Below are 13,477 nucleotides of genomic sequence, written 5' to 3' on the forward strand. Positions count from 1 at the left end.
CTCCGAGGTCAAGGAATAGACGATAGGGTTAGAACTTAGGAGCTGTTTTTTTGGAGTATTCGAACGCAACCCCGGGCTTGAGTTACCGAGTTGATAACCAGCGTCGTAGGACCGTTTAGCGAGAGCGCGTTTGTTTTGGATTAGGTAAGCCAGCTAACTCAAACATATCCAGGGTCTGTTGAACTGGATTCGTAGTATAGGCCTCTGGCCTCATCTGTTGTACTGTGTGTGTTTGAATGCACAGACAGTCAACAGATGGTTAGAAATCATACTGCAGAGAAAGCCATTTCCTCAACCAAAATACAATTAATAAACAAATAACATTTATTCACACTGGATTCACACTGCAATATGTCATCTGCATACAAAATTCGAATTGAACCAATTAACAACGGCAACATCATCTTCTGAAAACACATCAAAGTAATGCAAAGCTTTTCCAAACAACACCGAAGCACCCTTCAGAGAAGAAGTAACTCAGACGGGGCTGTTACTGTGTTGGTGGACACATTCCTCTGTGCATGAAGAAAGGTCTTCTCCTGATGCTTCATCATGTGTTTCTATGTTCTTGTATTATTCTCAGTGCCATCCATGGTCCGTCCAGCTCCACGGCCTCTATCTTCTCTTGGTTCCTCCAAACCCTGTCAAACAAAGACGTTAGTCAGCTGTTCCTACAGCTGCTCTCCACATGCTGGAAACACATTGGAAACATATTGCAATCACCAACGTTTGAAACACACACATCAGGCATAGGGTTGTGTGATTCACAGCAAAACACCATGGTGACTTTCGCTCTGGCTTTGTTTAGTGGGAATGCTGATACAGCATTCCAACTATATGTTATGCTACGGACAAAAAGTTTATTATTATTATTCCGTCCAATTATTTTGTCCGTCTTCTCCTCCCACATTCAACATCGCGGAAACTCCGTTCAAACATCAAAACGTTCAGCTCGGTCGGGAATCGACTGCTATTACTTTTATCATTCATAACTTTCATAATTCCAGAGATACATCCCATAATAAATCACATTTTTAACCATTGAAGTCAATGGAGAAATTCTTCAGACTTCAACAAATCTTCATGCTACTTCAACTGCTAACTGTTCATTCATACTTTCACTCAGAAACCTCCTTCCAACTTTAAAATGTTACACATCTTTCTGACATTATTCGTGTAACACAACTTTTAAATCTGATTCTTACTTTTAGAGATATTAAACATTGTTCAGACCTTGTTAAAGAGGTTTTCTTCAGATTTTAACATTAACTAGAGTGCGTGATGTCACAGCTAGAGGATAAGAAATCTTGAAATGTGCCTTCATATTTTTTTTTTAAACTGCCATAATTCCCAAATCCTACATTCCTGAGACATAATTCTTCATGACAATCGCAGGAAAACATCTCGTAGCTTGAAAAATGACAAATAATTAAGCAAAATAATTAAACAAAATGCCTCTTGAGGGCATGAAGTGACAAAAACTTTCAACATGTCTCCATTAAAACCCATTGTAATTTCAGGCAGATATTTCCTCACAGCAGCAGCCGCACACCTTTAGTTAAACTGCCAAAAAGGCCACATTATTAACCCGAAAGTACACAAAAATTACACTTCAGATAGTCAACTTCCTTGACATGCTTCACGTTTTGAAATTTCACAGATATCTGTTATCGTTCTTCCACAAAACGTTCATATGTAAGAGGTTTATCTGTCATTCAGAACAATGCAAACCTTTGATCTTTTCATAGCTCGTTAGCTCAACTATAAACACCTGTGTAATGGAACACGATGATGTCATCACTCCAACTGACAGCAGTCAGTTCTAACTGTTCATTTCATACTCACACACACACACACACACACACACACACACACTCTCTCTCACAAACTCTCTCTCTCTCTCTGCCACACCGGTCCATGCCTCAACAGCTCTACGCCAAATCTGAAATCTCACCATATGCCGTTTCCATGGAAACGCATCCCTCGCCATAAAACACAATGTCCCTTTAACTCCTATGAAAATGTTCAAAAAGTGCTCAAAATTCACATGTGTGCTAACAGTCCAGCCGTGAAGACATCTACGAGACAGTTTTGAGATTTCTTCAAATGCCGTTGCCATGGCAACACAATGCTCGCCATGAAACACGATGTCGCTGTAACTCCAATGGACACGGTCCGATCGTCCCCAAACTTCGCTTGTATATCACCGGTCCATGCCTCAACAGCTCTACGCCAAATCTGAGATCTCACCATAGGCTGTTTCCATGGAAACGCATCCCTCGCCATAAAACACGATGTTGTCGTGATACCTATGCAAATGATCCAAACACCACCAGACTTCAGATGACAGTTAATGGTCCAGCCCTCAACATGTCTATATACCATTAGTGAGTTTTCCTCAAAAGCTGTTGCCACGGCAACGCATCCCTTGCAATAAAACACGATATTGCTATAACTCCTATGAAAATTGTCAAAAGTGCTAAAACTTCACATGTGTGCTAACAGTCCAGCCGTGAAGACATCTACGGGACAGTTTTGAGATTTCTTCAAATGCCGTTGGCATGGCGATAGATCATTCACCATCAAGTTAGTTCAAAGGTTTACAGTTCAAATATTCTGCTGCTTTTCCAAGCCTTTTTACTCTCTTTTCTTCTCTCATCACACATTCAAGCCCCCAGTGTTCATGTATCATTTCAATCTAAATTCTTCACTTTCTTCTTACACATTACATTTCAGCATAGCAGTTTAGCGTCAGATTTTCAGCATAAAGCATTCCCACTAGCAATTTCTTCAGGAATTGCATTCTCTAGTTGTGATTGTTATTTTTGTTTTTGGACCCAGCACTGTATAACCCTTCACTGGGTTTGTGTATTCCGTGTAGGTTAACATCTACAGACTACAGTAGGCTATGTTCAGGGATGCTCTGTTGTATGTTGAGGGAAGCGTGCCTGTTGAGCAGAACAGTTAGTATTTCAGGCAGAAGTCACACTGTTGGTTAATCAGCAGCTGCTGTAAACCATGCATCAGAAAGTGTGACTGTTCCTAAATACTATGCTAACAACTATCCAAGTAAAGCATGCAGAAAACTATGATCAAAGTTACTGATCATGTGATAGGTCCCAAAGCACAGTGAAACACCTGTTCTTGTAAATATGAGATCTACATCTTAAGTTACGACATTCAGCAATAATGATTCCAAGATAAGCCCTACATTGTTTCCTTTTAAGAATTACATTTGCTTCATGCTAACATTAGTGTTAAACTGTGTGCAAAGCTAACTTCAGGTTCTCACATTGTTTGGTTCATGGATGATATACCAGTTCATTGTTAACCTTACCTCTTATTGTGTTACATGCTTTTCTTTTCATATAAAAAAACCAACAACCATCCTGTAACAGCCTTCACAGTTTTAAGTTAAAAAAAAGTTACGCTGACTTTAATCACTAATAAGTGAGGTTATATCTCTCACAGGCGGAGCCCTCTACTGGACTCTCTCTCTGTGTGTGTGTGTGTGTGTGTGTGTGTGTGTGTGTGTGTGTGTGTGTGTGTGTGTGTGTGTGTGTGTGTGTGTGTGTGTGGTGTGTGTGTGTGTGTGTGTGTGTGTGTGTGTGTGTGTGTGTGTGTGTGGTGTGTGGTGTGTGTGTGTGGTGTGTGTGTGTGTGTGTGTGTGTGTGTGTGTGTGTGTGTGTGTATTAACATTTATTATATTTATAACATTCAGTTATTTTACCTGAAGCAGTGCGTGTCCCAGAGGAAGAGGTGGAGGAGCCTCCAGCAGCAGGACGTCTGTCAGTGTACGATGAGTAGGAGTTGCTGTGGGGCTGACTTCTGAAACACAAACACCCAGAAGGCCCTGAGAGGAGAGGCAGAGGAACACATCCTCCACTTCCAATTCAGGTCATGCATTCTGTATTTTCAGTCATGTTCCTCTCTCCTCATCTCTGTACTGACCTCTGACTGCCAAACATATATCCCAGCAGCCCTCCTGTTCCCATCCCAGTCCAGAAGCCTCCACCTGTTGTAGGGCGAGCCTGGCCTCCTGGGAACTGTTGTCTGCGAGTGTAGTCGCTGTGGAAACCGTAGCCAGGGTCGGCACCAGCATAGCCTGAACACAAAACAGGAACAGAGTGAAGGTTTCAGCGGGTGGGATGTGATCGTGCTTCAGACTGCAGCATGTATCCAGCACAGCGTTTCTTTGAGGAAGGGCTTTCCAGGGAGAAAGTACAGAGCAACCAGCCCACCTATTGTCACTCTACCCATACTTTGACATATTACCTGAGCTGCCTGTGAAGTCAGGTTTGAATCCCGGGGGCGGGGGTCCTGTGCTGGAGCTGTGGTGATCATCTCTTGGGTAACCAGCCTGTCCTCCAGCCTGTCCTCCAGCCTGTCCTCCAGCCTGTCCTCCAGCCTGTCCTCCAGCCTGTCCTCCAGCCTGTCCTCCAGCCTGTCCTCCAGCCTGTCCTCCAGCCTGTCCTCCAGCCTGTCCTCCGTCCTGCCCCCCCTGGGCCATGTTCCCACTGAGGAAAAGCTTGTAGACTCCGAAGGCTAAGAGCAGAAGCACAGCGACCCCCAGCAGGCCTGCTGAGTCCTCCCCGCCTGAGGGGGACGCACTCTGCTGGCTCTGCTGTTGACCCTGATGCTTGTTTCCAGAGAAACCGCTGAAGAAACTGGAGGCAAAGCCCCCCAGACCTGAGAAAGACAGAACAGATGTTTAAGAATATTTAGTTATTGTGTGAAGATGAAGCCTCATGAACATCAAGTATCCATCCTCCTACCTCCTTTAGATCCACCATGCGTGCCCCCGCTGCCCTGGGCTGTCCTCCGACCCCCTTCAGTCAGCTCCAGAGTGTACTCCAGCCCACAGGAGCCCCTCAGGATGAAGGCGTCAGCAGGTTGGCTGTAGCCCTCACAGCTCACCTCAATGCGACCAAATCGGTAGGCATTGTCCATATCAGTCTTACACTCCCACTGTGAGGCAAGGCACATTTATTTATATAGCACATTTCGACACAAGGCAATTCAAAGTGCTTTACAAAAAGGAAAGACATTAAGAGCATTAAGAAACATTATGAAATTACATTTAAAAACACTCATTTAAAAGCAAAGATACATGAATTAAAGTGACAGTGCAGTGTGAGATACACACATCTGAAATGTTTAGCTCTGACTCTCAATCATTGCTCACTTTTTAGCAGAAATGTTTCTATCACCTCCCTATCTTTCTACTTTCTTGTTTAACTTGTCCTTTAGTTATTTAAAGTGTTTCATGCTAAACAAACCCCCCTTTGGAAAACTATAATCTGACCCCATGGTACCTTTCAGTTTTTGCCGAAACTATTCCTCTTTTTTCTTTAAAGTGGACCTATCATGCTATATTTGAATAATATAGTGTAGGACCATACCTATATAAGGCATATTTATATTTATACTTTTTTGGTATCCTCCGTGAACCAGAGTCATGAAACCAAAACGAATTCCTGTACCCCATGGTACCTTTGAGTTTTCGCCAAAACTATTCCTCTTAGTACAGGTGAGGGAAAACTTATTTTTCTTTTTTCAAAATGCATGAACTAAATTATCAGAAGATGAGTGATTTGCTCAGTCAGTCACACCTCCTAGAATAAAAGTGTGAAGTAGCATTTACTTGAACAACCTGGTTCCCCTGCGCAGACACGTTTTGTTTGTTGAGCTACAGCCTGACACTGAATACTTGAGAGTTAACAAAGTCCCAATCCCAATACGTCAGTCATTTTTTTCTTTCACATAAACATTATGCTCACCTGTACATCCACCCCATCCCAGCCTTTGTTCTGACACTGGACCACATCTGGGCTGAAGGTCTGGCACCCCGCAGACCCCCCCACACACTGCAGCTGCAGCACGGGGCTGGAGCGCCTCGCCGTGGTGTAGCGGCCCCGGTACAGTGTCAGCGCCTGGACGTCCCGCAGCAGCACGCTGCCTGCAGCGGACACAGGAAAATAAACCATATATATATATATATATATATATATAGATATATATATATATATGTATATATATAATACACCACACACATATGCCTATCTGTACATGACACCCAGTAAGTCAAAGAAAAGGGCTGCTACAGTATGAACTTCTATATTAATACAACAGAAGGCAAAGGAATGATCCCTTGCTGCAGGAAGTCATCCTCAATATCACAGGTGTGAGTTTGTGTGTGTGGTGTGTGTGTGTGTGTGTGTGTGTGTGTGTGTGTGTGTCAGAGTGTGTATCAGAATACAGACCGCTGGGCTTACAGAGGGAAGAGTTATTTAGATCCTTTACTTGAAAAAAAGTACAAATACTATGGTCTTAAAATACTCCAATACAAGTAAAAGTCCTGATTTCTAAATTGTATTGTAGTAAAGTATAAAAGTATTTGCACCAAAATATACTTAAAGTACCAAACGTAAAACTATTCATTCTGCACAATGAGCCATTTCAGAACAATAAATGGACAGAAATAGTATCATCAAAAGTAAAATACTCATTATGCAGAATGGAATTTTTTTCACAGTATTATATCATTATGGTTATTATATTATCCTGTTTTAATACAACAAGAGATTTTAGAATGGTAGTTTTCTCGGTGCGGACCAAATTTAGATACTTGAAAATACTGTGCAATATACCATCTCAGCATATCATGTGTTTTTACATTTACAAAGAAAATCTCAGTGTTAAATAAATGTAGTGGAGCAACAAGTACCTCTCAACTGTAGTGGAGTAGAAGTATAAAGTAGCTTTAAACGGAAATACTCAAGTAAAGTACAAATATCTCAAAAAACTACAATACTTTAGTAAATGTACTCCGTTACTTTCCACCACTGGATTTGTTTGTAGATATTGGAGGGTTAAACATAACGTTAATATTATTGGTAATAGTTCTAATTCATAAATTCACTGTGACGCACTATTCAAATGAATTTAAAATTAACATTAGTGTCACATCACTGACAGACATTAATATAACACGAAATAAATGCCTTCAAATTGAGACTAAAAACGTCCAATGGGCAGGAGGAAGTACAAACCGTACCATGATCTGGGTTTACTTCGTCCCGGTTTAATGGATGTATGTTTTTATTAGTTTTCTACTTTCAGGAAGTGGGGAACTGTTAGCGGAAGTAGCTGTTCTGTCTGTTTGCCGCTGATGATTATTTGTGCCCGTAGTAACATTACTTTGCTACACTACCCTAACTAACAGGAATGCTGTGCATTACTTTTTGAATGATTAATTCATTAAAATGTTGATGAAACAGAGGAAGGAAGCAGTACCCACCGTCCTCCCAGCTCGAGATGTGTCCCACCAGCAGGCAGTGCAGCAGCCCGGTGACACAGGCCTTCATCCCGCGGGCTGTCCGGACCATGGAGGTGTAAGAAGAACCGTCCTGACTCTCTGATGAAACTCACTGAGCTGCACTACGAGTAACGATCAGCTAACTAGTGACGTTACGTATTGCGCCGAGGCTTCGGAGCGTGTGTCGAGTAATCCCCGAAGCTTTTTGTTAAGCTTGTATCGAGGCTTGTATTGTTTTGGGCCAGTGACGTCGCCGATGACAAACCAAGCCTCGCTGCCCCTCAATACCACGTGACTGCTTCAGAAAGTGCTTTAGATCGGTTGACAGTAGCCTCGTCTCAATACCCCTCCTCGACTCCTCCTTTCCCTCACTCGCGTCCCTTCCTTGCGTCTTAGCTCCGCCTCCGTAAGATGCTAGCGAGAGACACGAGGAGGTGACGCGAGGACAGAGGAGTCCTCAGGTATTAATTGGGACGTCCTCGTTCACTCAAACGTCACTCTTAAACGACGTCTGTTAATGATGACATGTGCACAGCTGTATCCCCTCTCATCGGGCTTAATTGAATAACCCTTTAGAACCGGCCCATTTGTTGTTAAATATTTATTTAAATGAATGAATCTTTATCTTGTTAGTCAAGGAATTCAATGTATGATGGTTGGTCCTGCTTTTGTGTTCCGTTTTGGTGTAAAATGTAGCCTACATTTAAATACAAATATAATCATAATAATGTGAAAGCCTTTACTCTGAAAATGTGTGTCCTGTAGATCCCCACATTCACCACAAACCCACATTCAGGACTGTGAATTTTAAATAATTTAACTCCTGAATATCTTAACAAAAACAATACAAATAATTGTTATTTATCAAGATCTAGCCATTTATGAAATAGCTTTCTTAATAGCTATGTTTTAGTGACGTTCAAGATCATTAAACATGACTTAAATTGTTAGTATAACCTTAAGAAATGAATTGCACATAATAATTCCCACGGAGCTGTGAGCACTTATACATTTATGTGACGCTTTTCCACTCATTCTTCCAGTTCTCCGTTTTCCTGTGTTGAAATCGACCAGCTGTGAAGGTGGGGGCGGGGCTTTTATACGCGAGTAGTGAAAACACTTCCGCGTAGTCTGCTCTCGTGTATCCTCCCTTTCGTCTCCTCCCGCACCCCTCCTCCCTCACCCCTCCTCGACTCCTCCGTGTGCATTTCAGCTATTGGGACGTCCTTCAAAATGGCGTGTCTTGATCGATTTCCGGGTCAAGTCCCGGAGGAGGGGAAGAGAGGAGTCGAGGAGGGGTATTGAGATGAGGCTAATGTCACTACCCGATCCGTTCACCTGCCCGATCGGTACTGCGCATGTGCGAGATGGTCCGCCATATTGGACAACTCCGTACGGCAACCCAACTAGGACACTTGACACAGTGGCTTTTGGCAAAGCACACAAAAAAAACTCAAAAAACCGAGAGAGATGAGTTATTGTTATTACAACGTGACTTCACTATTATTTAACAACTATTACTATTGGGTTCTTTTATTTGGGGTTAAGTACATTGTCAGAATAAGTGAGAAATGGATTTAACTTCTGTTAGACAGCTATCATACTGAATAAATATTTATGCAAAAACGTATGGCATTAATAATGTATATCTAATTACATTTAAAAATGTATGGCATTAATAATGTATATCTAATTACATTAACTGTGAATGTCTTTCATTTTATTTAAAATGAACAATTACATACAACATTTTCCATAAAAAAGTTGATTCAAGAACAAATCTCTGTTATTAGATCAGTACTTTTCTTATATGACTATTATTGCTAAATTTGAAAGGTCTTTACCAGCTTTGGAATTATATATAAAACAAAGATAAACTAGTTCTTGCTACCTTGGTCTAGTTAAATACTATACTGGACTCGTGAAAAATACTGGAAGACAAGATTTACTTTGAGGAAGGATTGCTCTACTTATTATCGTGTTTACAATAGTTGAGATTGTGCATTGTGATACACCACAAAGGGAAGGGGGTTGTGTCTGTGTTTAGGGTTCCTGCAGTTTTTGAACGGAAAGCACACAAGTTCAGAGGAATAAGCTGTTCCCGTGCTGCTACCATGGACTGGCTGTTACCCACAACCTGCAATATAATTAATCAAGCAAAATTAAAGGATAACAAACTCCAGTTAAATTATTCCATATTAATAAATAATATTACATGCAAATTACATTTCCTGTAGGATGCTGAACCCACCTCTCCCCTCTGCCCCCATTGGACCTGGATCTTAACAACCCCCCCCCCCACACACACACACACACACACACACACACACACACACATACACATAATATATTTATTGTTGTGCCTTTTTATTTGCTCGTATTATGATGGGATATGGTTTAATTTAGTAAATGGTTGTGCGTTGTGTGTGAAAAATGTATATCTCTAAAAAGTGTGTTGGTGTATGATCACATTTGTATATGAAAATGTCTGAAGTTAATAAATACATTCTCAGTGTTCAAGTCAATCACTGACGATGCTTACGATATCATAAAATCTAAGTGTTAATGATTGTCAGTAGAGATGGGATGGCAGAAGGTGCTATATATATATATATATAATTCCAAAGCTGGTAAAGACCTTTCAAATTTAGCAATAATAGTCATAAGAAAAGTACTGATCTAATAACAGAGATTTGTTCTTGAATCAACTTTTTTATGGAAAATGTTGTATGTAATTGTTCATTTTAAATAAAATGAAAGACATTCACAGTTAATGTAATTAGATATACATTATTAATGCCATACATTTTTAAATGTAATTAGATATACATTATTAATGCCATACGTTTTTGCATACATATTTATTCAGTATGATAGCTGTCTAACAGAAGTTAAATCCATTTCTCACTTATTCTGACAATGTACTTAACCCCAAATAAAAGAACCCAATAGAAATAGTTGTTAAATAATAGTGAAGTCACGTTGTAATAACAATAACTCATCTCTCTCGGTTTTTTTGAGTTTTTTTTTGTGTGCTTTGCCAAAAGCCACTGTGTCAAGTGTCCTAGTTGGGTTGCCGTACGGAGTTGTCCAATATGGCGGACCATCTCGCACATGCGCAGTACCGATCGGGCAGGTGAACGGATCGGGTAGTGACAGACAGCTAACGACCGCCACTAACCATGGACCTGAGAGCTCAACTTCCGTGTTACGTCATCTGTTGTTGTTTTCGCAACCAATGGGGGACTTGCACGACTGCTGCAGATCATTGCGTCATTCAATAACAGTATGATGTAAATGTGGGAAATAGAATAATAATTAAAAAGTTTTCTATTTTAAACGATGGAGCCTTCTGCACTGCGTGATATTACATGAAGTCGAATGATTTGGGTTTGAGAGAGGACTTTCTACATTAAGCACGACCCAACTCCGCACCAAGGTGCAGTAACGTTTCCTGAAATGACAATAACAGAGATCAGTGGCAGTAGTAAAAATCTGATCTTTTATTTGTTCAATCACCCATTTTTCAGCCCACATTATTACATTTCTGCTATAAGTTAGATATTTACATCATCATTCAAGGCCCTTCACAAAATGCAATTATGATTGACCTTTACAAAGAAATCTATTTACATTGTACAAAACATTGCATACATCATCAGCCATTCACCAAACCCTCTTTACCTTGCCAAACAAACCAAAACCCCCACATTATCTTCATTAAGATAATGAACCCCCACCCCATTAAGTGTAATTGTGTCAATTTCTCACTTCTATCATTTCCAACCCAAACCACAAATTGTTCCTTTCATTATCAGACAGACAGTTACTAGGTGAAAGACAGCTGGTCAGCAACTGATCTTCTCATCAGGACTGTCAGTAAGGCAGGTCAGATCACTGTTCTCAGATGTGTTCTCCTTAGGTTCCTCTTAAGCCTCGCAGTGTCAGTGGACGGTGATGGAAATGAATACAAGCCAATGGAAACCAAAATAAGTTATAGGCAACCAATACAATTAAGTTTCAGGCATGGCACACTAACAATGGACCTTGAGATGCTTTAGGGAAACAAACACTGTATAGTTTGCTTTATATTCAACTTTTTAATTGAATCCTGCTTATTCATTAATCAAATGAAGCCTGTTGGATTACTGTACTAGTTGCAAGCTAGAATGGCCCTTTAGTTGGAGATGAAAAAACCCTCTGGAGTGCAAATGTGAAGAACAAGCAAAAACAATTTAACATTGACACAGGTTAGTGTCAGCGTGTTCAGCACGTGTCTTCCCTCTCTGGGAGCTCCACCTTCTGTCAGTGTTGGTCCTGGAGGAAGGTTGCTGTATTTTCACTGACATGGTGAAATTGCCTATGGGCTTTTTTGAAAGAGATGGCTGAACAGGGCCAAGCAGAAGAATAGTTACAGATGGTCGTCCTTACATGTTGATTGTTTAAATACACAAAACAAGCCGAAACGTAAACATTCATGACACCACCCAGCACCACCTGCTACACTGATGAATCCTCCACCAATAAAAAAGACTCTTTGGTAGGTGAGCTAACAGTTGATTGGAAGGTCTAATAAGAGCATGACTGTTCAATAGTCAGGGTAGATGTTGATTTCTTGAATCAATGTAGTGGTTTAGAAAAGACCTGAGAGCCAAAGACCAAAAGAACAGAAAGAACGAGTGAAAAACCAACAGTATGAAGGACAGAGAGACAGAGCAGGTTTCCAGTTGTACTTCTGCCACCTGGATTGTCTGTGTCTGTGTAATGCATGATCTTATGGAGCAACAGTTCCAACCAACTATTTTGGGTTGAAGCTGTTAAAAGTCAAAACTCAGTATCTTTCATTGAGAAGCACTGACACCGACTGGCTCAAATCAAAAACATGATTTCTTCAAAGGACAGTATCTGCTGGCTTTATCTGTAAACGATGAGTACGGATGTGTTTCTCAGTGGTTCTCCTTGTGCCAGTAGTGTTCAGACAGCCACTATGTTATTCATCTCCCATTTCTGAGTGGTTTTACTGTTGTCACAGTCTGATATGAAGACTTTGTGGAGCAGGTCGGAGCGGTCCAGACATTTCCCTGTGAGGACAGAAAAAGATGAAGGTTAAGCTTAGTGTTTGATGGGATTCAGAAGCCACCCTCCCATATGAATCCCTGAAATTAAACCCAATCGGACGAGGGTTTGCACTCCAATATTGATCTGATTAGTGATGCTACACTTGAGAACATTTGAGTTAATCTAATCCAAGGCAATGTGACAGTGATGTTGTTTCTAAGGTGGTGGCTCAGAGGCTTGTTTTTAATACTTCTGCGATGCTTTGTCCTTCAACAGGTGAAAGGTTGAAACAGATCCAAACCACGATGGTGGTGCCAGGTAACACGTATGCCAACACGCCACATAGCATCGCACTGAAAAGGGATCATAATGAGCAACTCAGGTGCTGCGTTTCCATCATAGCCAATCAGAGATAAAGCGGATTAATGCCTGTGAAAGATTTGTTGAAGAGACTAGAACATTAATAATGGAAGTATATGGTGGCCATGTCAATGCTCTTTCACAAGTCTTAATACACATTACGTTTAAATAAATGAATGGTTTTGTTCCTGATTTATGACTAGAACAACTTGACACATTGTTGTGAGCTGCACCTGAAATGAACCTCCAGGTTTAAATTGGAGCTGACAAAAATGGCGATGGACCAAGAAAAAAGCATTGTTCTCTCTTCTCAAAAGCGCTGTGTACTCAATCTCCTTTTAATTGGTGCTGATGATTTATAGTGATGAAAATGAATTACTGTGTGGAAGATGTATGAACACTTGAAGATTTTTACCTGTTGGCACATGAGTGAACCGATGGAGATCCTGGAAAGAGAGAGAGGGTGAGTCCTATATTCAACAATTTCGACTTTGTGTGTGTGTGTATTTGTATATGTATGTATGTATGTGTGTGTGCGTGCGTGTGTGTGTGTATGTATGCGTGTGTGTGTGTGTTTCTCACCTTGAAATACTTCCACTCAGTGTGCTGCTTCTGATCACAGTGTGTGATGATGACAGCTGAATTATCACTTCCTCTCGTTAGGCATTGGTCATACTGCATCAGCTGGTTGGCTTCGTTGACACGGAACAACTACACAAACACAAATGTGTAAATGTGTTC

The 13,477-nt window shown here is 40.9% G+C and overlaps 2 protein-coding genes across 5 annotated transcripts in view; both read right to left on the reverse strand.

Annotated features, from left to right (window-relative positions):
- Positions 1 to 301: 301 nt before the first annotated feature.
- Positions 302 to 7,670, reverse strand: saraf (store-operated calcium entry-associated regulatory factor). 3 transcript variants are annotated; one of them, XR_004555131.1, is made up of 7 exons: positions 7,301 to 7,670; positions 5,781 to 5,959; positions 4,776 to 4,968; positions 4,276 to 4,689; positions 3,952 to 4,105; positions 3,731 to 3,853; positions 302 to 641 (listed from the first exon to the last, which is right to left on the reverse strand). XR_004555131.1 is itself a non-coding variant. In XM_034120954.1 (7 exons), exons 1-7 carry the CDS (start codon positions 7,386 to 7,388, stop codon positions 616 to 618), a joined length of 1,149 nt encoding a protein of 382 aa, XP_033976845.1. In that variant the 5' UTR covers positions 7,389 to 7,669; the 3' UTR covers positions 302 to 615. The 3 variants fall into 3 exon arrangements, 2 of the variants coding, with proteins under 2 accessions (XP_033976845.1, XP_033976844.1); XM_034120954.1 differs by having other exon boundaries at positions 3,731 to 3,825; positions 7,301 to 7,669; XM_034120953.1 differs by having other exon boundaries at positions 3,731 to 3,828; positions 7,301 to 7,665.
- A 3,127-nt stretch (positions 7,671 to 10,797) lies between these two features.
- Positions 10,798 to 13,477, reverse strand: part of galnt7 (UDP-N-acetyl-alpha-D-galactosamine: polypeptide N-acetylgalactosaminyltransferase 7) — a 34,442-nt gene continuing 31,762 nt past the window's right edge. For both annotated transcript variants that reach the window (XM_034120899.1, XM_034120898.1), the window contains exons 13-15: positions 13,319 to 13,447; positions 13,152 to 13,182; positions 10,798 to 12,399 (exon numbers count right to left, since the gene is read on the reverse strand). In XM_034120899.1, the coding sequence (XP_033976790.1) occupies positions 12,293 to 12,399; positions 13,152 to 13,182; positions 13,319 to 13,447 (267 nt within the window). In that variant the 3' untranslated portion in view covers positions 10,798 to 12,292. The remainder of the gene's footprint in view (positions 12,400 to 13,151; positions 13,183 to 13,318; positions 13,448 to 13,477) is intronic.

This window comes from Trematomus bernacchii, unplaced genomic scaffold (genome assembly GCF_902827165.1).
Source record: "Trematomus bernacchii unplaced genomic scaffold, fTreBer1.1, whole genome shotgun sequence".
Lineage (NCBI taxonomy): Eukaryota > Metazoa > Chordata > Actinopteri > Perciformes > Nototheniidae > Trematomus > Trematomus bernacchii.

What these genes read in the sequence shown, in the direction of transcription:
- saraf (XM_034120953.1), bottom strand. Translation starts at nt 7,388, where the DNA reads ATGGTCCGGACAGCCCGCGGGATGAAGGCCTGTGTCACCGGGCTGCTG. An exon ending in GCATGGTGGATCTAAAGGAG is followed by an intron (nt 4,690 to 4,775) that starts GTAGGAGGATGG and finishes TGTCTTTCTCAG; the next exon opens with GTCTGGGGGGCTTTGCCTCC. An exon ending in TATATGTTTGGCAGTCAGAG is followed by an intron (nt 3,829 to 3,951) that starts GTCAGTACAGAG and finishes TTTGTGTTTCAG; the next exon opens with AAGTCAGCCCCACAGCAACT.